General features: G+C 49.6%; 1 protein-coding gene and 1 pseudogene across 1 annotated transcript; both read right to left on the bottom strand.

Annotated features, from left to right (window-relative positions):
- Positions 1-11,267: 11,267 nt before the first annotated feature.
- LOC117096869 (cTAGE family member 2-like) lies at positions 11,268-13,812 on the bottom strand. Its single transcript, XM_033234199.1, has one exon. It carries the CDS (start codon positions 13,704-13,706, stop codon positions 11,982-11,984), a length of 1,725 nt encoding a protein of 574 aa, XP_033090090.1. The 5' UTR covers positions 13,707-13,812; the 3' UTR covers positions 11,268-11,981.
- A 1,060-nt stretch (positions 13,813-14,872) lies between these two features.
- LOC117098094 lies at positions 14,873-15,445 on the bottom strand (annotated as a pseudogene).
- Between the last annotated feature and the right edge of the window lie 9,683 nt (positions 15,446-25,128).

Below are 25,128 nucleotides of genomic sequence, written 5' to 3'. Positions count from 1 at the left end.
AGAATTAGCAGCTGGGCCTCCTTGTCCTATAACTGCTTTCTGAGGGCATCCTGCGTGCCAGGAACTCTGCATCCCACCAACGCTGGCATTTCCTCCTTCCTCTCGAAAGGCCTGTTTTCGAGACATGGTGAACATCCTGTTTCAGAGAAGGAAGTGGGGGTGGAGAGGCTGACATCCTTTGCCCAAGACAAGCAGGTGGAAGTGTGGATTTAAGCTCAGGGCTTCAGACTCCAGAGGTGCTGCCTGCAGGGCCGCCTGGGCCAGCGTCCTCCCATCTCAGCCTGGCCCTCAGTGAGTCAAGGCAGCCTCAGCTGGACTCACAGGGGGACACCTGCATTTCCAAGGATGGGTAACTTTCTCCAGGTGGTGTTGGGAAGTGCAGGCAGCATTTCAGCTTGGGGCGGAGGAGTGTCTGTTCTCTGTGTAACTGCAGTTCCTGTTAGAGTAAGAGCTTCTCTCTGATGTTCAGAGTCTCTTTCCTTCAGAGCATTTCCTGAATACTGTCCTTCCTCTCGTCTCTGCACTCCTGCCTGATTCCTTCTTCTAGAGATGCCACAACAGTACTAACCAGACTCCCTCTGAGAGCCAGGGCTTGTCTGTGTGCTGGGACCTGGCCCTGCCACGCTCCCAAGCCTGGAAAGAGCAACTCTGTGACAGCACGAGTCCCAGGGAGAAGGGGCCCCTCCTGGCTGCTCCAGTCTCCAATGTCCCTATAGTCTGGGGGACCCCTGTAGTCTGCAGAGCCCCCTACATACAGTCCCTGGGGTTCCCTAAAGTCTGGGGGTCCCCTGTAGTCACTGGGTCCCCTACAGCCCACAGGGTCCCCTAAAGTTTCTGGTGTGCATGACTGTCCCCAGGATCCCCTACAGGTCCCAGATTCCTCCATCGTGCACGGGACTCCGTCTTGTTCTCTGCAAGGCCTGAGAGTCACACTAGAGGAAAAATAATGGGACTCCGTCTTGTTCTCTGCAAGGCCTGAGAGTCACACCAGAGGAAAAATAATGGGACTCCGTCTTGTTCTCTGCAAGGCCTGAGAGTCACACCAGAGGAAAAATAATGGGACTCCGTCTTGTTCTCTGCGAGGTCTGAGAGTCACACCACAGGAAAACAGTGAGGGACATTTTCCTTTAGCTCGGAGAGGCCCAGGGCTGAGGGGACAGGAGGAGGGAGATGTGACTGGGCGGGATGTGAGCTGGAGGAGGTGGACCAAGCTGAAGGCTGGCTCTCCCGTGTCCAGTGGCAGGATGCTCGGAGCGATTCCAAAGCCTTCTTTTATCACAATAGACTGAATCCTAATTCTGAAAGATTATGTAATCAGGATTAATTCTCACTGAAAGGATGAAAAATAATTCCCGTGGAGAACTGAATTCCTGCTGTATTTGAATTATTCGCTCCAATTTTTCTCTGCTTTTGAACAAAAGAACTGCCAACGCTTCGACTCCCGTATATCCCACCAAAGTCTTTAAGATGATTATTAAATTTGCTTTTAAAACCACGAGGAGGACTCAAGGTTGACATGTGCTGGGGACACAGGAAGCGGCAGTTCATGCTCCGTGACGCGTGACTGTTACTTCCCTGTGACCGCCCACGTCTGCCCCAGGTCCTTTGCCCCCTCCGTGGATCAGTTTGCAATATCCCAGCGGCGTGCAGGGGGCTCCAGGGCCCACAAGGCCGAGCCTGTTAGCATGTGCCTGACACAGGACCATCCGCAGAACGTTTTATTGTCTTCCATTATATGAATTCAGACTTCTAATATCTCGTAATTTTGGCTACAATGTGTGCTGGTTGCCATTTGGAGACATTCCGTTCCAAGTCTCCACCCCTCCAAGAGGAGCAAGCCTCGCACTCGGTCCCGGCAGTGCAGCTGCCGAGAAAGCCGCACAGCTCCGCGGGCGTCTTCCCTTCCCAGGACGATCCATGCACCGCTCTCCTCTGCCCTCAGACACACACCTTTCCCCGCCTCACTTTTAGCCGATGCGCTCACCCCGCGCGTCTCAACCAGCAGGGCCGCCGGAGGGGAGCTCCTCGTCTCTTCCTCGCTGGCTGAGGGCGAGGCCCGGTCAGGATAGCTCTGCGGCTGCTGTACGGCGTCCTCAAAGCAGACCCCGCTCCGCGGACCTGGCCTGTCTTCTCCTCGGGGTTCCCGGTGGGGCTGGATGATGACGCCCACCAGCACGTGTTGGCCCCAGGAGCTGCACCTGCAAGAACAGGACGGTAGCTGGACTCCAAACCGCACGGACCCCGTGCTCCCTTCTCCCCAGCCCTGAGCAGCAGCAGCTTTTCAGAGAGCTGGCAGGAGTGACGGTCCCACTTCCTCCCCCACCCAGTCTAGCAGGCACCCTTCCTCAGGAGTCCATGGGTCGCCTTGGTTGCGCTGCCTTCCAGCAGCATTTCACCAGCGGCAGCTGCCTTCCTGAGAGCAGCATCTTTCTCCTGTCTCGGACAGCAGTGTCCAGGGTTCCCACCCCTTCACTCTCGGCTCCTCACGCTCCTTAGTGGCATTTCCTCCTCTGTTAAACCCACAGAGAGTGGAGTGACTCAGGGCTCAGTCCTGGGTCCCCGTTTCCCCTCTTTATGCCATTGCCCTGGGTGAGATGTTCTACCCAAGTGCCAGTGACTCCCCAAACTTTCTCTCTACTGCTTCCTACTCCAAGGAGCTTCCAATTAAGAATTCCAACTGCCTACTCAGCATTTCCAATGGGTAGACTTACAGGCAATGTAAACTTAATGTGATTCCAAAAAATACATGTTATTCTACATCACATGGGCCATGCTTTTCTACACGTGAGCCACGTTATTCTATACCATGTGAGCCACGCTATTCTATACCATGTGGGCCACGCTATTCTATACCATGTGGGCCACGCTATTCTATACCATGTGAGCCACGCCATTCTACACCACGTGAGCCATGCTATTCTACACGACATGGGCCACATTATTCTATACCACATGAGCCATGCTATTCTACACGACATGGGCCACATTATTCTATACCACATGAGCCATGCTATTCTACACCACATGAGCCACACTATTCTACACCATGTGAGCCATGCTATTCTATACCACATGAGTCACGCTATTCTATGCCATGTGAGCCATGCTATTCTATACCACGTGAGCCACGCTATTCTACACCATGTGAGCCATGCTATTCTACATGACATGGGCCACGCTATTCTACACCATGTGAGCCATGCTATTCTACAACATCACATTGGCCACTTTCACCCCATGTCACATGCACCATGCTCTTCTCTGTCAACTCCCATGGGCCATGCTCATTCTACTTTATCATCACATATTCTATATTATTCTGCATTGTATGCACCACCTTATTCTATGGCATCACGTGCACCATACCCATCCAGCTCTCTTGTCCCTGCTCCTTCCCCTCTGGCCCACGTCTCCATCACCTGTCACCTGGACCATGGCCATAGCCTCGGCTGCATCTTGGTTTCCCTGATTCTACTCTTCTCAGTGATAATCTGTCTTCTATACAGAAAATAGGAGCATCTAAAAAGCAAAATTAAATTAGATGATGCCTCTCTCTGCTCAAAATCTGTCCATTGATTGATCGACACTCTTAGAATAAAACCAAACCCTTACCACCATCTTGCAAAACGGCATGATACTGCGCTGTGCAGGACTGAGGCTGTGCAGGTGATAGACGACAGCTCCGGGGCTGCTGCTCCCGCAGCTGCATTGTGAACCAGGCAGGAGTGGGGGACCCCACACTCCCCTCCAGCAGGAGGGGCCAGGTATCTATCTGGTCACTTGCTGTCACCCCCCCTCATTTTAAATCTCAGTAACACTTATTGTGACCAAATGTCCTTGTCTGTTGTATTTGTTTGTTGTTCATTAGCTCAGAAGTGGAGGCAGAGCAACCATGGTTTATCTAAGACAGGGTGAACCACTGAGCGGCCCTGCTCGGCTCCTGCAGGGGGTCTGTCCAGGCACCACTGTGGTTTATCTAAAACAGGGTGAGCCACTGAGCGGCCCTGCTCCTCTCCTGCAGGGGGTCTCTCCAGTCACCACAAACATTGATGTGATTTCATGTCTCTTGGGGCCCTTGCTTCTGTCCTGGCGAGGAGCATCTAATTAGCAAGCCCAGGTCACCTGTGAGTTCCCGCTCTCCGCAAGTGGCACATGGGCACCGCCCGTCCAGACCACACCCTCCTGTGTACTCCCCAGAGAGAATGGGAAGGAGGAGAAGGGCGCGTGTCTGCTTCTGAGCTCACTGCAGGGAGTAAGAGCTTGTGAGGGCTGGAAACGGAATGAGAGGGAGGTTCCCAACATCTCAGAGGCCTCCTCGTGTGAGTGGATAGATTTTGGCTCGCCCACCACAGAGCATAGTTAGAAATGTCCAAGTTTCGAGTCTCCATTAGTGGGACCCAGAAATGCCAACAATGGAATCCCTTTCCTGGGCTTTCCCAGGGACCACAAGACATTTGCAGAAGGCAGGAAGCATCACTTATCAGGAAGGTTACGTTTGTGTGGTGGCGAATCTCCTCTGCCACCTCGAAAGCAGGTGCCACCCATGGAGATGGAATGGGCAGTGTCAGGAACAGCTCAGCAGCCCTCGTGGTGTTGCCACAGCCACTGAGGAGATAGAGGATGGTGCCGTGAGCCTCCCAGGTGTCCACTTGTGAGAACAGGACCCTCCCCATGGGGCAGCCTCTCACCCCACGAGCTCACCATCTGCTGGGGTTGTGCAAACTCACCTGCCGGCCTCCTGCCTCCTAGGCTGAGCAGGGTCTACAGTCCTTGACCCATCGTGCTGAATGAGCCTCGGAATCTGGGCTGCACTGTCTGTTGTACACACAGCCGAGGTTTGCACTAGGTGGAGTCTCCATGCCCCACAGGTCCCAGGCTGGGCTCCCCTGGCCTCAGTCTCATCCGTCACACTTGGCCACTTATTCTACTGCCACAGAGAAGGAAGCTTGAGAACTGGGCTCCCTTGTCAGGGCAATAGCGAAAAATGGCACCGGGGCTCAGGTAGGGTCAGAGGGTCCCTGGGCTCTCTCCTTCTCTCCTCCCAGGCTGGGTGCTTGGGGTGGGGGATGTCACAGAGAGTGAGGTCCAGCTGTGGGGCAGCCCCAGGATGTAGAGACTCTGCCAGCATCCAGTGTCACTCCCGTCCTCCCCTCAGAGTCCTCGGCCCCCAGCCTAGCCCTGTCCTGTCCACATCCCTCCCACAGAGGTCAGGAGATGGGAAGGGCATCCTCAAAGCCGCTGTGTGCTCCTGTAGGGGCTGGAGCTGGGACTGAATGTCAATCATCCTTCACTCAGCGCCTCATGATGATGGAAATGTGAATTAATTCATTTGGAATTAATGAAGAAGCGGGAGCCGTGATGTACGCCAATTTCTAGGCACTGTATCTATACAGATCTTTCTTCCAGCCAGCTCCAAAAATAACCACCCTGAGTACGACTGGGCCTTTCAGAGAAGCCCTTGGCGCATCTTCTGCAGCCTCAAAGATTCCCAGCACTAATTGTAAAAGCGGAACAGACGCCTCGCGGCTGCCGACTAATGCCTTTGACATTGGCACACAAGTGACACCAAGCTCAGCACAAGCCACATAGGGGCACCTTGCACTGAAAACATGAACACCACCTTGTCGTTTGATGTCGACGATCAATGTGGAGCTTCTGGAAACCTCATCAACATCGTTGACTCAGCGTTGGGAAAATCCTTCTTCTGAAGGGTAAACCAGTTGCAAGCATTTCATCATTTGGTGTACACATGAGAAACAGGCGAAGCAAGTCTATATTCAGAGCTGGAAACTCGAGGGGTTGCACACGGAGACCAAACCTCCGAACAGCAGCGCCTCATTTTCAGGATCCAGGCACAACGCTGGATCCCCGAGTTTCCTCTTCAAGTCACATGAACACGACCATTGCCCTCATTTACGAACCAGGAACACAGGTGTCAGGGAGGGTCAATGCAGGGTCCATTGGCTGCACACGGGCCTGTCCAGCCCAGCAGGTTGAGCCCAGCAGCCACACCTTTCCACCCACTCCGTGGGTGCCCACTTCCGTGCCTCTCTGTCATCTACAGGTGCGGACGGAAGGCGGCGTTATGGGAAACGATGCTCTCCCACTACAAAGCCTGGTCAACCCTCACTCAGTCATTCCAAAGCTTTCTCTTAGCAGCAAGAGCTCCCTAACCATCCCCTGGCAAGCCAGAGCTGTGTCCTGGGGCCTGAGTCCCGGCTTCCATTCCTCTGGGCCTTCTGGGGTTTAGAAGTCACTTTTCTTCCTTAGCAAAGCCTGACTTGCAATATCATTGTTTCTCTGTAAGTTTTACAATCCTATTTTGGAAATTTCAGGGAATGCCTCAGGCTAGGTTGCAGCGGTCCTAAGGGAAGTTTGAAAAGGAAAAGCACATTCATCTCTCTGAGAAACACCTCCCTGTGCTGGGAAATGTGAAAGCAGGTGGGACAGCAATCATCTTCCCACATCACATCGTCACCACCGCCAACGTTTTTCTGAATACATCACACACCTGGCTCAGTAAAATCTGTTTTCTAATCTACTTTTTAACTTAATGTGTTGGCCTCAACTTTGCACTTTATTTTTCTTCTGCTAACATAATTCATGACTGTGGTGTTCTCTTCTCTGGAGGTACCTTCAGTGAGGCTCAGTTGAAGGACTCTGTGGGTCAGCGTGTGCTGCGGTCGGGATGTGGACGTCAGTGTGCCCAGGCACGAGACCACACGGGGCACAGGGCACATTCATGGAAACCAGTCCATCGCATCCAGCAGGGTTCTTTGTGTGGCTGTGCATTTAAGATCAATACTTTCTTAGGGTTGGTTTTCTCTTCTCTACATGAAAACACTACGAGGCGCTCATTTGACTGCAAATCCTAAGTGCTCAGAAAGTTTCAGAACGTGTCTTCACTGGCATTCCCCTGGAAACAAGGCCCAGTACTTCAGTGCCCTACATAGAACTCCCTCTGATTTGTACACTCTTAAATGGCAGGTGCTTGCGGCCCGCAGGGAGATTTCTCCGTGGACGGTGTGACATCGGGAATGAGAAGGGCAGAGGTGGCAAGGACTGCAGGTCTGTCCAGCCCAGGGGGTCAGAAAACCTTGCCTGTTGCTGTAGAATGAATTGTTCCTCATACCATTCATAGGCTGAATTCCTAGCCTCTGAGACCCGTCAATGTGTTCTTACTTGTAAATATGGTCATTGCAATTACATTTAAGATGCAAATTAAGTCCAGCATGGTGGCTCACACCTGCAATCCCAGCACTTTGCGAGGCCGAGGTGGGTGGATCACCTGAGGTCAGGAGTTTGAGACCAGCCTGGCCAACATGGTGAAACCCTGTCGCTACTAAAAATCCAAAAATTAGCCAGGCATGGTGGTGGGCACCTGTGATCCCAGCTACTCAGGAGGCTGAGGCAGGAGAATTGATCGCTTGAACCCGGGAAGTGGAGGTTGCAGTGAGCCAAGATTGTGCCACTGAACATCAGCCTGGGTGACAGAGCAAGACTCTGTCTCAAAAAAAAAAAGATGTAAGATGAGGTCACAGTGAGGTAGGTGGCTCTTCAGTGAGGTAGGTGGCTCTTCAGTGAGGTAGGTGGCTCTTCAGTGAGGTAGGTGGCTCTTCATTCAGTGAGGTAGGTGGCTCTTCAGTGAGGTAGGTGGCTCTTCATTCAGTGAGGTAGGTGGCTCTTCAGTGAGGTAGGTGGCTCTTCAGTGAGGTAGGTGGCTCTTCAGTGAGGTAGGTGGCTCTTAGTGCAATATGAGAGTGTCCTTATAATAAGAGGACAGACCCGAGAGGGGAGCACTGTGGGACACCCAGAGGGAGGATAGCCAGGTCCTGAGCCAGGGGGCAGAGACTGCAGGGCCTATCTCCATGGAAGCCAGAAATGCCACGAAGAGCCAGAGACCACCACGTCTCAGTCTGCTCAGGCGGCTCTGAGAATAGACTCTGTGGCTGATCAGCAGCAGACACTTATCCTCCACGGTTGTGGAGGCTGGCAGCCCAAGGTCAGGACAGGTTCAGCGTGTGGCGAGGGCTGCTTCCTGGTGTCATCTTCCCGCAGTGCCCTAACATGGTAGAAGGGGTGAGGAGCCCTCTGGGCCTCCTATAGGACATTACATAAGGGCACTCACCCTGCCCATGAGGCTCCACCCTCAAGAAACCAGCGCCCCCCAAAGGCCGCTCCTAATGCCGTCACCTTGTCAGTGGGGAGGACTTCAACACAGTAATTTGGAGGAACACAAACTCTCAGTGTATTGTACCCCAGAAGATGAGAGAGAGAGAAAGCTCTGCCGCCACCTGGGTTCTGAGCTTCTAGCTCCAGCGCTGCGGGCAATGAGTCTCCTGCTTGAAGCCCCAGGTTGTGTCCTCTGCAGCAGCCCACAACACACAGCTGGGAACACACACGTTCTGAAAGACAGGCCCACACAGCCCCGGGAGTGGGGGCTCCTGCAAGGCTGCGGTGAGGGGCCCTCCAGGGCTCTGCAGGTGCTGGTGGCGGTGCACCTAGCATGCAAGGAGAGAGGAACCCACAGATGCTTGCTAGACCCTTGGCTACTCATGTCGATTGGCTATGGCCTGATGCTTGGTTGGGGTTTGGAAGATACACCTGCGAGCCTACATGGAGGAGACAGCACTGCCAGATGAACCAGTCACCAGGGAAACCCACCAGCTCACCCAGCCGCTTGGCAATCCCAGATCCCGATGGAGCCAGTGGTGTGCATATAGACACCTGAGCAGCAAGCCTGAGCATGGAGGGTAGGAGCGTGTGCTGGGTGCAGGGTGCTCCATGTTCACCCGAGGGGCATGGCTGGGGAGAGCCGGGGTGAGGTCTAGAATCATGCAGATGCAGCCAGCCTTTCTTCCTCGCAGAGCCACAGCCTCCCAGGCAGGTGCCTCCGGCACCTTCCATTCCAGCTCACGCTCCTCCTTCTCCCTGTGGTCCCGCCCAACTCATTCTCTGTACGTCTCTGCCTTTGACTCACATTCCTTGAGGCACAATTCTAAGGCTTCCTGGATGACAGCCATCATGAACTCCATCTCCTTTGCCAGCTGTTTCCTCCCCCGTGCTCCCACTCTGGCCACCAACTTGTCCAACCCACTGCCTGTGAATATACCTTTGTAGAGAAGAGGAGGGGCTGACTTGGATGGAAGGGTGTTTCCTGTCCCTGTGTGTCCTGGAATCCTCACGTGCATGTCTGGCCCCTCAAAACGAGCCTGAAAACGGATGCCTGCTCTCCCTCCTAAACATTCCCATCCCCCTTCCCCATTTCAGGAGGCAACAACTCCATCCTTCCAAACATGCAGAACAAAGTCTTGGAGTCCTCTTTGAGTTGCTGCTTCACACCCCATCACGAGTCTCATGGGCTCTGCCTGCCTGCAAAATATACCCTAACTTGGGCCACTTGCTGTACCTCCGCCTCTAACGCCCTCATGGACACCGTCATCACCTTGTGCTTGGACTGGTGCAGTAGCCTCCCAACCAGTACCATTTTCCATTCTTGCCTGCTGCCTTCCTCATCCCAAATGTATATTACAGTGGGGAACTGGATGGACCTTTTCCTGCAAGCATCTTCAAAGTCTTTGACCTGTTATGGGTTGAACTGTGTCTGCCCCCAAAAAGGATATATTGACGTCCTAACCCCCAGTATCTTGGAATGTGACTCTACTTGAAAATAGAGTTGCTACAGTGGTGATTGTGTTAGAGACTGATCATTAGGGTGGCCCTAAACTGATATGACTGGTGTTCTCATAAGAAGGAGCAATCTGGACATAGAGACAGACAGGCACAGAGGGGAAGACGGCCGTCTGCAGGCTACGGAGAGAGGTCTGGAGCACACCCTTTCCCGGCTTCCGAGCACCTTGATCTCGGACGTTGGACATCCAGGCCATGGAGACGACAAACTCCTGCTGTTTAGGTCACCCAGTCTGTGGTTCTTAACGGCAGCCCTCGAAAACTTATACAAAGACAATATATTTTAACTTAACAAAAAAACAATGCACCTCAGATAAGGAGTACACCCATGGAGCTAGTGCTGCCAGCAACCCCAGCCCCTGATCGTGTTCATGACCATAGTGACCGTTTATGGAGCATGCCCTCTGCCTCCGCTCGTGCAGACACCTCGGCATTATCACATCCCTCCGCGGGCCAAGAAATAACACCCCCAATCCACACCGAGCAGGCCAGACTGCCAGGAGCCAGGAGGTCATCTGGATTCATGCAGAACATCAGCCTAAAACCGGGATCCAGCCAAGCCACCCCACTCAAGATTAACCACGCAAGACACCACTGCCTGGGACTGGCGTGGGAAATGTTTCCTTCCATTACTGGAAAATGCTGTTCGGTTATAAAAGTGGTATGAAAACTTGACAGGAAAATTGGATAAAAACACTTCCCCTCAGTGATTAAAAGAACCAAGTTGTGACAGCTTCTCACGTGCTCGCATTTGTAGATGGCTGGAGCCTCCTATAACTGCTATTCCCCGTTCTTCTCTAATCTCAATCTCCTAGTCTCTATTCAGCCTTTTTACTCTGCTCTTCAACACATTTTATAGTATTTGCCATCTTATAAAATCCCTTTCTTGTTGAGAGATCCAAACGATTATCCTGATGTCTGCGTTATATTCTAAGCTGCAACAACTCAGAATTTGGTGAGTCTGCACCTACAGATCCGCAAGCTTGGCCCGTTTTCCGGGATCCCACACAACGCTGCTGTCAGCATCTATGCTTGTGTGGGAACGGAAGCTGAGAGCTCATACTGACCAGGCCGCGGACAGAAGGGCCTGGGACTCTGGGGACCTTCAGCACAGCCTGAGCTCCGGACGGTCGGCCCCTCCCATGAACTGACTCAATGCCTGGTGTCTGGGTCTGTCCTTGCTGTGTGCTTCAACCCCAGGCACAAGAATGAGACAGTGACCCCAGCCCTGAGCATGAGCACGCCATGCGTCCAGCACCTAAGTCCACAGGGTGCTTGGCCTGTGTCTTCTCACCTCCCTTTTCTTTCTTTCTTTTTTATTTATTAAATCAACTAAAATTTATTTAATTAAGTATAAAGTTACTTACACATTTGTCTACAGTCACAGTAAATACAGTTCTTGGCATAAAGACAAGGCCTTTAGAATTTAAAGCCTCCCCACCTGCAAGATTACATATATAAAACTCCCACTGTTTTTATGTAATAGTGGATTAGTCAAATTAAAATAATTACACTATCTAGAACAAAATAAAATGAAAACAATTTATTCATAAGATTCATATTTAAATCATCCTTATTTACAAAATACTATCCTGAGAATTATAATTCCATTAAGTTTCAATTTGAGCAGAAGTGTAATCACTTAAGTAACAGCAGTTACTTAAAACTGAAAATGAGGTCAGTCAAAATGACTTTTGAAGAGAGCAAAACTATTGTCAGGTTTCTCGCTGTGGTTCTGGATGTTCAGTAGCAGGCTCATTTGAAGGCAGACTCAGCCCTGAAGGGAACTCACTTCAACCTTCAGAATGTTGGGTTGGAGGGAAAAATCCAGGTCTTGAGGGAAGGTGAGAAGGAAAACCCCTCGGTGGATAGACGTTTCTCATTGCAAATGGAGCATGTCGTGGACCTGGGAAATACCTTGGTGGAAAATAAGCTCGAGAAGCTCCAAACCTGGTTCCTGGAGGATATGGGGGGAAAGGAGGTCCTCTTCTCATGAACGGGCCCCTCACATCCACTGGAAACAATGGACCTCTGATTGGAGCAAGAGGTGGAGGAATAAAGCCAGGGCCAGCTGCTTCTTTTTCAGTGGGCAGAGATGAATCAGGCACATTTAAATTCCCAGGATCATCTTTGGTATCATTTCTACTGGATTCCATTTCTGAAGGCACTGACCCATCCATTTTATCCAAAGAAGGCATATTCATACTTCTGAGTTCTGCTGGTCCAGAGCGTCTAGCAGAGTTAGAATAAAATCTGTCTTCCCTTTGGGGAGGAAGAGCTGAACCAGGATATCATTGTCCTGGTGGAGGAAACATCATTCTACGGTCCCGTTCCCACGGAGATGGCAGGGACCCAGTGTCAGAAGGAGCCCTGTGAGGAGGGGTTAACCTCTCACAGCTTGATTCTCCTCTTTCATTGGCAATCTGATGGTCCAGAGGATTCCCCAGGCCTCTTGAGCCTCTTCTTTCTTCCCCTGGAGGCAGAGGTGAGGGTCTCAGTGGACCCTCCCACAGAGCTCTCGTTTCAGGTAAAGGCCGACCCAATGGTGAGGGACCATATGGGGAACGCTGTCTGCCAAATGCTGTATTTGGCACATCAAGTGCATACGGATCCTCTTCTAGAAGCTTTATTTTATACTCTGTTTCAGCTAATTTTTGTCTGTTGTGGGCATTTACTTTCCTTAAATAGTTGAAGTTTCTTTCAGCAGCCCGAGCTGCCAACCAATTATGACGTGCTTTTTCCTCATAAGAAATAGCCTTCCTTTGATAAAAATGAATAGTTTTCTCAAATTCTTTAAGATCTTTGGCTCGCTGTCTATAGGTCTCCAGCTCTTTAGTGGCATGGCTGATCATTTCGTCTACTTTAGAAAGTTTCTCTTCTTTCTCTAACCGGTAATTTTCCTCTACTATCAATTTCCTGTAGAGGCTCTTTTCGTTTTCTTGATATAATTCAGTCATTACTTTAAGATGCTGTTGAAGCTTCTGATTCTCACTTTCAAAATGTGTGTTTTCTGACTGCAAAGATGCTTGTTCAGTCTGAAGATGTTTAATACGCTCTGTAAGCTCTTCCTTTGTTTTATCAACTTCAGATAACTGAATATAAATTTGGTTTCTTTCTCCTTCTAAGGTTTTTAAAGAAGCATTTAACTTAGTAGCATGAATCAGCTTCTTCAAAGCTCCTTTTGAAGGATCATCTAAGTGAGCACCATCTTCCAATTCACTGTTCACTTCTAAGTTATCATCATCCGTTATGTCTTCTCCAAGCCTCCCAGCCCAATCTTTCATCTTTAGCAGGCGTTCAGTCAGAGTCTTGATGTGATTTGCTTTGTCATTTAGAACTTGTTCTGCATGTACTTTGGAGTCTTCAAATGTTATTTTCTGTTTATTAAGTTCACTCACTTGTTCTTTCCATACTTCAGCTTCTTGCAAAAGCTGTTTCTGGCTTTGTTGAAGTTGAGAATTTTCATTCAAAGCATCTTCTGTTGCTATCTTCAGTCGTTCTTTGTTCATTTGACATGTCGTGAAGGTCATTTTGGCTTCAGCTACTTGTGATTTGAGGGATTTTGACTCATATCCCAGCAACTGTATGCTTTTGGAAATATCCGCCATCAATTCATCTCGTTCAGAATGTTTAGATTTCTCTTCTTTTAACTCTTTTTCTAGACAGAGTATTTCATGCTCAGGCTCAGAATTTGCCCTGTTCAGCTTTTCACAGGTTGCCTCCAAACTTCGTGCTTCTGCTGCCGCTTTCTCAAAGCTGGCATCCTCTAAAGATGACTCTACTTCATAGTCTTCATACTCTTTTTCAACAAGGCTAAATTTTTCAAGTAGTTTACATTTTTCTTCAATTAGTCCAGAAAGCGCCACAGCAAGTTTTTTCTCTCTTCTCACATAAAGCCGACTCCTAACCGATCTAAAAGTTCTCCACAGAAAAAGGAGAACAGCAAAAAATCCAACAACAGCTGCATGTATCACCAATTCCCATGGAAAACCATAAGGATGAGAATCTGTTCTCATATCTTCAGTCAGTGCTGCCACAACCCTGTGTGGCAACCCCAGGATCAGTCCCAGGTACGGCTGAGGGGTAGCCCCTGGCGCCTCCGCACTCCAGGATCAGTCCCAGGTACCGCTGAGGGGTAGCCCTCGTTCCTCCGCACTCCAGGATCAGTCCCAGGTACCTCTGAGGGGTAGCCCTGGGTCCTCCGCACTCCAGGATCAGTCCCAGGTACCGCTGAGGGGTAGCCCCTGGCTCCTCCGCAGCGCCAAGGCTGCTGTGACGGTTGCTGCAGTAACCGCAGCCACAACAAACGGTGGAGAATGCGCAGCATTCCATCTGGAACCCGGATCCCCACCTGGCAAGTGGAGCGGACCACTGCGGAGCCAGCTGCGGGGGGAGCTGGGGAGGCAGGCACCCACAGGCCTCGCAGGCCCATGCGGCCCACCCCGGCCCCCTCGTTACACTTTACATCCTAAGGCAGCACTAAAACCTGTATTTTAAAATAATACCACATGGGGAGAAAGGCTCAGGTGACCCAGCATCCCAGCTATGCCCATCCACAAGCTGACACCCTAGCTAAATGTAGCCCTGTGCATGAGGCCAGCAGAAGAACCTCCCAGCTGACAGAATGATAAAGAATAACAAATCATGGTTTTGAGTCACTAAGCCTTGGGGTCATTTGTTACGCAGCAGTAGCTAACTGAAATACCTGCCACCTTATCCTGTTGGTGTTCCAGTATCTGTGGTCTGAAATCATCAATTTGGGTGCTTGACTAAGATTATGCCCCATGGTAAATTCTGGTAGGTATTTTTATAGCTAAAATATAAGTTTTCCGATTGACCTTTGCTTCATTGAAGAGATATTTATTTAGCTCCTCCCAAATGAGATAGATTATGGTTTTTAGATTAACTCCTTCCATGAAAGGGCTCACCTCTGCCTAGCATGATCCTCAACCATCCCATGTACAACTGAAAAATGCTAACCTCGTTCCCAGAAGATCCAGGGCACTTAGAACAGCACTGGCACATAGACAGTGATCCTCTTACCTCTCCATCAAATGTACTTGCTCTGTGTCCATTTCCCAAACACTGGCACTCCTTCAACACGGATGATGTCTTGCCCTGCAGTGAGCTGTCATCTTCCGTGCACGCACATATCTTCAACTCATCCGGAAAGCTCACTTCTTCAGGAGAGGAACCAACTACCTGCCATGATGGGTATCCCAGCCAGCTTGTAAATCAGCGCCAGACCAGGCTGATGCATATCCTCTGGACGGTCCTCTTGGAAAGATGAATGCCAGCCACCACATCGCGATGGGTATCCCAGCCAGCTTGTAAATCAGCGCCAGACCAGGCTGATGCGTATACTCCGGACGGTCCTCTTGGAAAGATGAATGCCAGCTACCATGTCTAGCCAGTCATTTCTGTTGAGGACGATGTCGGCTGCCTCGATGGCCACATCCGTGCTGGTGCCAGTGGCAACGCCCATGTCTGCCTAGGCCAAAGCCGGGGAGTCATTGACCCCATCATCCCCCACCATAGTGACTTTCTTCCCTTTGTTCTGGAGCTCCTGGACCTCAGCCACCTTGTGCGAAGGCAGCACCATTGCAAAGACTTTGTTGATGCCAACCTGGGTGGCAATGGCTCTGGCTGTCTTCTGGTTGTCCCCCGTGCTCAAAACCACATCCACACCCATGCTATGAAGCATGTGCACAGCCAGGGTGGTCTCCCGCTTGACAGCGTCTGTGATAGCCGGCATCAGCAGCTACATAGGATGGGGCACCCCACACCAAGATACCACACTTGCAGTGTTCTCATCTGTCAATAGCCACCAGGATGGCCATCTGTCCTTTCATCTCATGGTCTATCATAGCGTCACTGACATTGCTAGAAATGGTTAAGCCGTTGTGCCTGAGCCATTTGCGGTTTCCAATCAGCACAGAGAAGGTCTGGGGGGCTGCATCTCAACAACCTGCTCAAGCACCAGCTCCCTGCACTGGCCGCCGTCTTCCTCACCTCCCTTTTCTACTCTACTTGGAGGAAATCCTAAGGCCATTGTGGGGGCTGGACATGGCCCCTGAATCCTGCACAAAGCATCCACACCTGCCATGGGGATGCCCCGGGCACAGCAGCTGCAGATCCCTGGCTTCATGCCTGGAAGAGGCTCTGGGGTAGATATGTGAGTTGGGGGCAGCAGTAAAAGACAGCCCTAGGTTGGAGAGTGTAGCATCGGGGCCCACGGAGGACAGGGGAATGTGAGCACGGCCTGCCTTAGGGACGCCTCTGTCCTTGCCACCCTGCCAGACAGCACAGAGGAGACAGCAGTGTAAGGCTGTGGTCCTAGGAGTCTAGGGTCTTGGTGTGACTCTGAGTCAGCAGCCAGTCCTTAGTCTTGTGATCCTAATTCCCTACAGTGAAACCTCTCCAGGTGACATTTTTCTTCTTGCTGGAAATATCAGGATCTCCACACCATCTTTTCAGGAAGCCTGTTTTAAGGTAGCATGGTTTTCAGGCAGGAAAGTGCTGCCTGCCCGCAGAAGACAGAGCTCCCCTTTGCAGGAACACAGCACCAAGGGAGGCCTATGGGAGCCATTTCTTCCTGTTGTGGCAAAGGACAAGGGGAGGGAAAGAGAAGTGAAACATGCCCAAATGTAAGCAGTTTACAAGTCGTTAAGTAGAAGGAAGGTGTTGAAAGGGATTAACACGTCCCCTGGGGTGCAGGCGGTGGGAACACTTGCGCCGTGCCAGCTCTGCATCCTGTCTTGCCCAGTGGCAGAGAGGCAGGGCCTGTGAGATGTGGTGGGGGCTGGCAGCGGGGGAGGCAGGGAGGAAGGTGAGCTGCATGCTTCGGTGCTTCATCTGCGCAGGTACCGGCAGGATGCAGAGAAAGAGAGAAGAAGACTGGAGTGCTCACAGCTTGCTGACTGTCACATGGGCGACCTGTGACCCTGTTCTGGAATTGGCTGAATGAAGAGACAAGGTCTTTGAGAAAACAGCTCTCTGAGTGGGGAGAAGCAAATACAGGAACCCAGGGGAACCCAAGGAGATATTGCCTGACCCTGCAGGACTTCTCCAGGAAGCGGGAAGGCCAGGGATTTCTGCCACCTCATGACCATCCTAAGCTGTGCCCCTGGCCTTTGGCCATGCAGAGCCTGCGTCTGAAGCGGCAGGTCAGTCCCACTCTTGGGCACAGCGGAATGGCACCTTCTGAGTTTGGCCCAAGCCCCAGGTGAGACCCTGCAGGTGTGGAGAAATCCGAGCTCACGTGGGTCTGGTCCCCGCCCCCTTTACTCCTAGGTGGAGGCAGGAGGGGTGGGCCACAGGATCAGCCCCAGCCTAAGACCCCGGGCCACACCCCTCACAAACGCAGTCTGAGCACAGCTGCCCTGTCTCTCAGCCGCAGGTATTCTGAGCCTGCCGTCAGGGAACTGGGATCCAAGTAGGAGGGAAGGCCAAGCATGGGCCCCTGGGGCCCAGCTCCCTCCCGTGGTGACTGACCAAGCCAATTAAAGCAGGAAAACCTGGGCAGACAAGGGCTCTCAGGATTGTGGTTGTAACTCGGTTACTCAGTTCCGCAAACCCCTTCTCGCAGGGGGCGGGGACACTGCCTGTCCTTCAGGGCAGGTCATGAGAGGGATGGCCACTGAGTCAGCTTCCAGAACCACCTGCCTGTAGCATTCGCGCAGGTTTCTCCACCACCACGGCGCCCACACTGGCCACGCACGTGCGGGACCATGACCTTCCTGAACGAGTTTCCACGCATCTCCTGAGCACCTCCTAAAGCCAAGAGCTGGAACCGCAGGAGGCAATCTGTCCTCCTTAACATGATTGCATAAATTATCACCATGCCTGGGCCACCCACAGCAGGCCCTCAACATCTGTGTTGCATGGAATCAAATAAAGGAAAATAGCAAAGAGGTCTCAGATTGCACGTAGACCCTTTCCAGACAGAGCATGTTGGGCAGAACATAAATGGGCTGGGAAGTTTGTTGTCAGGAGTCTTTGAGTTCCAGGAGCTTGGAGGTGGCGGGGATGAGAGGCCGGGAGGTGGGGCTCCGCTGGCACTGGTTCCTATGCAATCCCAGAAAAATAAGTCATCCTTCTAAGCCCTAATTCCCTCATCTGTTAAAACAAAAACAGAAGCAAACAAAGAGGCATGTGTGGGGAGGGGATGATGACTCCCACCCCTTCTGGATCAAATGAAATTTGCTAAAGTCTTTTGTAAACTGCCTGTGCCCTGCAGCATCGTCGACTTCTTCAGCAGAAGGTTTCTAAGCGCCCCCCTGCACTGACACACAAGTCGGAGCCTCAGCGCCATTTTGCACCTATTTGAACTAGCCTGGAGGACAGGCTGGTGAAAGCTCTCTAAGTAACAAAGCTTGTTTGTGACATTTGAAGGACTAGCCATGATAAGCTCTCTAGTCTTCCGTCTCTGTTATCAGCAGTGGGATATTTAAGTGATTCTGAAGTTTTAAACAAATCATCTTCTTTCTGCTACTCTACGCATATTTATGGTAAGCAGTGACATGGGTCCTGAAAGGCCATGCATTTCGAAGGTGCGTGTTTCAATGCTGGGAATTTTGTGAGGTACTGAATATTCATAGGCCACCTCGACAGATGGCGTGTGGGAAGCTCCTGGAATCCCTAGAGATACGGAGTTGCTGTATCCAGCAGCTAGGATAACCCTTTCATCACAGACAAGCTCTCCTGTCCAGGGATAAATACTGCAAAGAGAGGGAGGACAGCTCTTCACCATCTGTGGGGTGGCTAGCCGACCCGCTGCCTGGGAATTACCAGTACACGTTTATGAGGGTGAGAGGAGGCCGCACCTCTGCTCAGGGACAAGGTGGCTGTGCTCACCCTTCCATGCAGTGGATCGAGTGGCTGGCCCTGAGGGGTTCCTGGGGAGTGCTGGATCAACTTCCCAGACCCAGTATATTTTATGCTAAATTTTTCCTAGGATAATTTTATTTGAGGAGTAAAGAGGCTTCTCTTTTAAAAATGAGAATGTCCTTGGGAAGAGAAAATTCAGAGATGGAAGAATAAGGCCCAGATGTACAAAACTAAGTTAGGCGGCCACCCTGGGGGTGTCGGGGAGACAAATCACCGGAACTGGAACAGAAAGTCATTTACATCTTAGTATGAATTAGTCCATACCAGCTGCTTATCTCTGTATAGCTGGTTTAGTTTTTCCGCCTTGAGCAGACTAGAAGTTTTATTAGGATGACTATCATTCAAAAATATCAGGGAAATATATTTGATTTTTTTATTGTGGTAAAACATATGTGATGGTTAATTTTATGTATCCAATTAGCTAGGCCATGGTGCCTAGATACTTGGTCAAATGTTATTTAAAATGTTTCTGGGAAGGTCTAGTTCGGAAAAACAGATTTCCTTGTAATGTAGGTGGACCTCATCCAATCAGTTGATGGCCTTAAAAAAAAGACTGCGGTCCCCTGAGTAAGGAAAGAGGAATGAAGCATTCTGCCTCCAGATGCCCTTTTAAGATGAGACACATCAATGCTGCCCTGGGCCTCCAGCCTCCCAGTCCATCCAGGAGAATACTGCCAGGCGAGGTGGCTCACATCTGTAGTCCTAGCACTTTGGGAGGCCGAGGCAGGCAGATCACTTGAGGCCAGGAGTTCAAGACCAGCCTGGCCAACATGGTGAAACTCCATCTCTACTAAAAGTAGGAATACAAAAATTTGCCAGGTGTGGTGGCGCATGCCTGTATCACAGCTACTTGGGAGGCTGAGGCACAAGAATCACCTGAACTCGGGAGGTTGAGGTTGTAGTGAGCTGAGATCAAGCCACTGCACTCCAGCAGTTAGACTCTGTCTCAAAATAAGTAAGTACATAAATAAGAATGTGGACCTGCCAGCCTCCACAGCCATGTGAGTTGATTCCTTACCAGCTCTCTCTCTGCACATCCCCTCCCCCACCACACAGGCTCACACACTCACACACTCACATCCTGCTGTTTCTCTGCAGAATGCTAATGCAATCTACTTAACTAGACTGGCAGTTTGGCTCTTTTTCTTTTTTTCTTTTAGACTGAGTCTCGCTTTATTGCCCAGGCTGGAGTGCAGTGGTGCAATCTCGACTCACTGCAATCTCGTTTTGGGTCTTTTTAAGTGCACCAGTCAGTGGCATTAAGTGCACTTATTTCCTTGTTGTGCAGCCACGCCCATGGTCCTTACTGGATGTTTAGGAGGGAGGGAGGTGAAACGTTTCAGGTCCATCTTATGTCTTCCTGCCTCTCTCCTGGAACCAGCCGTTCTCCCCTGTGCAGGAGAGTGGTTTAGGGACCAAGGTGTGGATGCTGCCTGTGCTTGCTTTTACCAAGGCGATGGTTCTAGGCCCTCTCCGCTGACAGAGCAAGGGAATATATGAGCAACCACAAGCCACAGAGAAAGGCCCCAGGAGCAGCCAGTGCTGCCAGCACTTGGATATTGGATGCCCAGCCAGCAACAGTGTTAAGGCGCTGTCTGTGGACTCGGTCCTCGCAGCCCTGGCAGACTCACATTTGACCACATGGCGGCCATCCCAGGGGACACATGCCTCTGCTTTCCTCATGGCAGGACCCGGTCTCCCCATGTGGCACTCAGGAGATGACCCGTGGAATGGACAGAGCATCTGCATGGAGGTGGCCGTGGTCTCTCTGCCCCCACGTGGACCTGCCTGTCCCCCTCCTTGCACCCAGGGGACTCTGACGTCTTGGCTGTTCGCACAGCCTGGGGCCATTTGAGGTGTTCACTGGTGGTGTGGAGGGTGGGAGGAAATGTGGGAGGCCCTGAGAATGGCCAGGACGCAGCCCCACACTGACAACCTCTGTCCGGAGCAGGTCAGTCCCTCCCGGGACCTGGTGGCCCACTCCTCTCCCTGGCCTTTCTCCCTTGACTGCCCACTTCTGCCCAGGGACATTCATTCTTGAAGGCAAAAAACTCATGCCTGCTTCATCTCTGGCTGTATTTCAGCAGCTGAGGGGAGAGGATCGCCCTGCGCCCATAGCCTGAGACCTGATGACCTCGAGCACGGATGAATGTCCAAAACCTCTGGCCTTACCACGTGCTTGGCCCTGTGAGACTTCTCAGCACAAACAGAGCCAGGAGATGATGTGACGTGGGTGGGGAAGGGAGAGGAGTGCTCATCTGGAAGGAAGGGACTTAGAAACCCCATCCACAGCTGTGGCTTATGATTCCTCAGGGACAGGAGGTTATCTGCTGGCTGGACTGGGAGCACGACTGTCACTCCTCCCTGGCCACTGTGACGCCATCGCAGCTCTGCACATGCCTGGCTTCTTCCCTCTGTGTTTGCATTAAGCACAGATTGTCCCGACTCAGCAGTGGAGTTTCTGAATCCAGCAACTCCCTGATGTTGACCTTTGAACTGAGGGGATTGGTGCTGTTAACCCCAAAAAGGGTCTCAAATGAAGCATTAAATTTCTCCCCTTTCTATTCAAAGCTGATAGATAGAAAGATGGATAGATAGATAGGATAATTTGCTTCTAAGTTTTTCTTTTTCTCCCATTATTTATTTTCTTCTTCATTTTAGTTATAACATGCTTGTTCATATTAATCTAATTTTCACTTCCTATATCCTTGTTTTTGATCATCTAGTAAATCAGCAAAAGCCGATTAAAGAGCTGATTCTAGGGAAGACTGAGCAACCACTCCAAGGGCAATGTCATCCATGGAGAGCTGATCCAGGGAAGACCGAGTGATCACTTCAACAGCCATATCCTCCATGGAGGGCTGATTCTAGGGAAGACTGAGCGATCACTCCAAGAGAGATGCCATCCATGGAGGGCTGATCCAGGGAAGACTAAGCGATCATTCCAATAACTATGTCATCCACGAAGGGCTGATTCAAGGAAGACTGAATGATCACTCCAAGAGTGATGCTGTCCATGGAGGCGATGAGGCATGATGGAACTAAAGCACAGAGAGTAACAGCATAGGAGGCTGGACAAGGTGTGTGTCCATGGATTGATAGCATTCTGTGGTATTTGCATTGCATGAAAGAAGAAAAAAAATTGTCATAAATTTAAACTTTCTTGAGACAAATATGTGTGTCAAAATATGTGAAAACAACTCCCGAAATAAAAGAAATAAAATACATACTTTTCCAACTAGTAGAGAGAATAAAAAGAATTTAAGAAATTACAATCAAACTCATGTGGGCAAAACAAAGAAAAAGTATGATCATGAGCAAACATAAAATAGGTATTGGAAATAAATTTAAATAAATTAAATGATTGTAAATGAATCTAGCTATTAAAGTGTGAGAGAGAGACGCACTTAAAACACAGTATCATGGAAAGGCAGAATGTAAAGGGATATGAGCAGAGCTAACAGGAAAATGCAAAGGCCAAAGAGAGGACATTATAACAACATGACAGGCTGGGCTGAATTTAGAGAAAGAAGCATTATTAGGGAGATAAACCGCCAACGTGTAATGATAGAAAGAGCCATTCAGGGAAAAAAAAAAAAAAAAAAAGCACTTCTAAAGTACAGACCTAACAGGACAGTATTCAGCTATATAAAGCACAAAGGGATAACATTCAAAGAAAAATGCACAAATCTAGAGTCATAGCAACATATTTCATCATACCTGCAAGCAGATAATAAATATGTACACACACAGAGGAAGTGAAGGGCTCCCTTTTTCATCAATGCGGTTGCAACCGTGCCAGCAACAAGCACACAGGGAGAATCTCTGAGAACTTACCCCAGGAGATCACAAGGCAAGTCTCAACAAACACAAGAACCACAAAACTACAAGAATCATCAGCATCTAGTCTAGAGTGTTTGACCTCACGATAATTTAGAAAATAATAACCAAAAGACAATTCACCAAAACCTCTTCAACTTGGAAGTTTACAAAGACCTTTTAAATAATTTATGGTCAAATTAGAAAGAATAATGAAAACAAAAAGGAATTTACTAATTAATACCAACAAAAACAGTCTATACCAAAGTTGTCGGAGCTAGCTAACATGGTCCTAAGCCTGAAAACGCATTAGCTGAGCAAACAATTTGGAAACACAGAGTAGCTCCAAAGAAAACCAAAAGAAGGGGATAATGAAAACAAGAGCAGAAATTAGTGAAATAGGATATGAAGGAAAAATAGAGACACCAGTGCAAATGAGACCTGGTTCTTTGGAAAAATGGGCAATATTAACACACTGCTGGCAAGATCATCTAAAAAAATAAAGTTAGAAAAAGACAGAAACAATTCCTTTAGTGAAAGGAATAATATTGGTACACCCTGGGCTAAAATTGATCAGAGGCAGAAAATGGGGAAAGCAGGAAAAAAGCAATGCTACGGATGCAAACAATACAGCCGCATCCGTGGTAATGATGTTTCAAATCTTAAGAGAAACACATGTGCAACTTTATTTTACTAAACTTAAAAATTTAGATGAAATGGAAGATTTCCTAGTAAAGCATACATTTGCAAGCCGACATAAAAAAAGAGAGAAACTCGGTGAGACTTAAGCATTTAAGAGAGTAAATGTTTAAAAATTCACAAAAACTTTCCAAAGCCCAGATGGTTATACAATCAGGTCCACAAATTTTGAGTGAACATATGATTCCTGTCTTTTACATACCATTTATTGAAATATAAGAAGAAGAAAACCATCACAGCTGCTTTTATGGGCTGGTTCAGCTTTGGGATGAAAACCAGATGTGAGTATTATATGAAAGAAATTTCATAGGCCAATTTCTTCTATGAGCATAAGATACAATCCTAAAAAAAGTTTACAACCTAATTTCAGCAGTGTCCTAAAAAGACACGTTATAAATAATAGAATGTCTGGACTTTGCAAAAAAAATCCATCTGAGGTGGGGGTGGCCACGTGGGTTTGGTAAATGAGAAGACGGGCAATTGACTGAGCCTGCTGGCGCTGTGCCGGGTGCTCTGGAGCTTACCTTCTCCCTATTACGTTTAAGTACCATTTAGAAGTACAAACAAAAACACCATCACCAAACATTGTTCATCCCATGAATGTATGATTGGTTTAGCAATGGACATTTTGTTAATGGGATTCATCTTATCAACATAGCAAATGAAAAATATCAATGATCTCAAAAAATATTAGATGTTCACACCATTTTGCAATAATATATATGCATGTAAATTAGAACTTTTCCTAACCTAAAAAGGTTAACTTTTCCTTACCTTATGATCATAGTGTATTTACCCAAAATCACAGAAATTATGAGATTAGAAGGGGCTTTAAAAAAATAAAAATCAAAAGGAATGCTCACAAACATTCTGTCAACTGCTCTTGCTTCCTGGGTGCTGCTGAACATGGTGCTGGTGGCTCCAGCACTTGCAGTCGTGCTAGAAAAACGCACAGGAAGTAGAAGGATTGGAATTTCCAGTCAAAACGTCCATTACTCCCTCACTTCGACTTTCCACGTAAAGGAAATTCCACTGACCAGCAGTCTTTTCTGGACACTTCTCTGCAGCTCCCACCTGCTCACCGTGGGGAAAGCAGAGTGACTCGGGGGGTAGAGGGGGCCGATGATGTCGGGAGAAGAAGCTGGGCCTGTGGCCAGGACCCAACTTCCAGCCTGTGACTGGTCAGTCAGTGCAGCCACCAGTTTAGTGTAGTGCTCTGTCATTGCTGTCTTGAAATTCTTGATAATTTTGTCTTTGAACGTGTGTTCTGTAAGTGACGTCCCCAGGGATGACAGAGACTGCTTGTGAGTAGAAGGGGTTCACCAACAAGCACGTCTGCTACTGCTCCTTGCCTCCCCGTCCCCACAGAGCAGCCATGATGCCCATGAGCACAGACCTGCGATGGCAGCTGTGCAGCCAGACCTGAAGCACCCACACAGTGAGCGTGTAGCATTTACCACTGAGCAGAACAGCCTCAGAGGCCACACTTTCCTCTCAAACCAGAACCTATATCTAACACAGAGAGAAGGCAATGCCATCCTGAGAAACATGAGTGCCAGGAGTCCCGGCACATCTGTCCCCTAGTGCTCGCCTTTTCACTTGGGCTGGGTGTGAGGACACAGAGGAAAGGGGAAGAGGATGACCGCACTCCTCCGCTCCTAGTCCTTCCCTACCTGTCAGCGAGCTGGAGGGGCAGCGTGCGGGCGGAGCAAGCACGTCAGGTTCACCTGGAGCATTGCACGGTTCTGGTAAGAACAAAATGCAAATGCGCGTGAGAGCTACAGACACACCGTGCAGCCTCACCGATTCTGCGATTCTGCAGCTTCAGTGATTCTCCATGCAACTTAGATTTTATAACACTGGCCTGCAGTATAAAGACAAACAGCAAAATTCATGGCCATAATTTAAAATTTTAATTTTCTATACTTTGAATGACATTAAATAGCAAATACACATCCTGACAAGTTGAGGAAGAAACCGCAGAATTAAAGGAAGATGCTTTATACTCAAGTGCCTTTCACAGCACCGGGC

The sequence above is a fragment of the Trachypithecus francoisi genome, unplaced genomic scaffold (assembly GCF_009764315.1).
Source record: "Trachypithecus francoisi isolate TF-2019V2 unplaced genomic scaffold, Tfra_2.0 Lachesis_group15, whole genome shotgun sequence".
NCBI lineage: Eukaryota > Metazoa > Chordata > Mammalia > Primates > Cercopithecidae > Trachypithecus > Trachypithecus francoisi.
This window is presented reverse-complemented; position numbering and strand designations above follow the sequence as displayed.

Excerpts from the sequence above, each read along its gene's own strand:
- LOC117096869 (XM_033234199.1), bottom strand. The coding sequence starts at position 13,706 with ATGAGAACAGATTCTCATCCTTATGGTTTTCCATGGGAATTGGTGATA.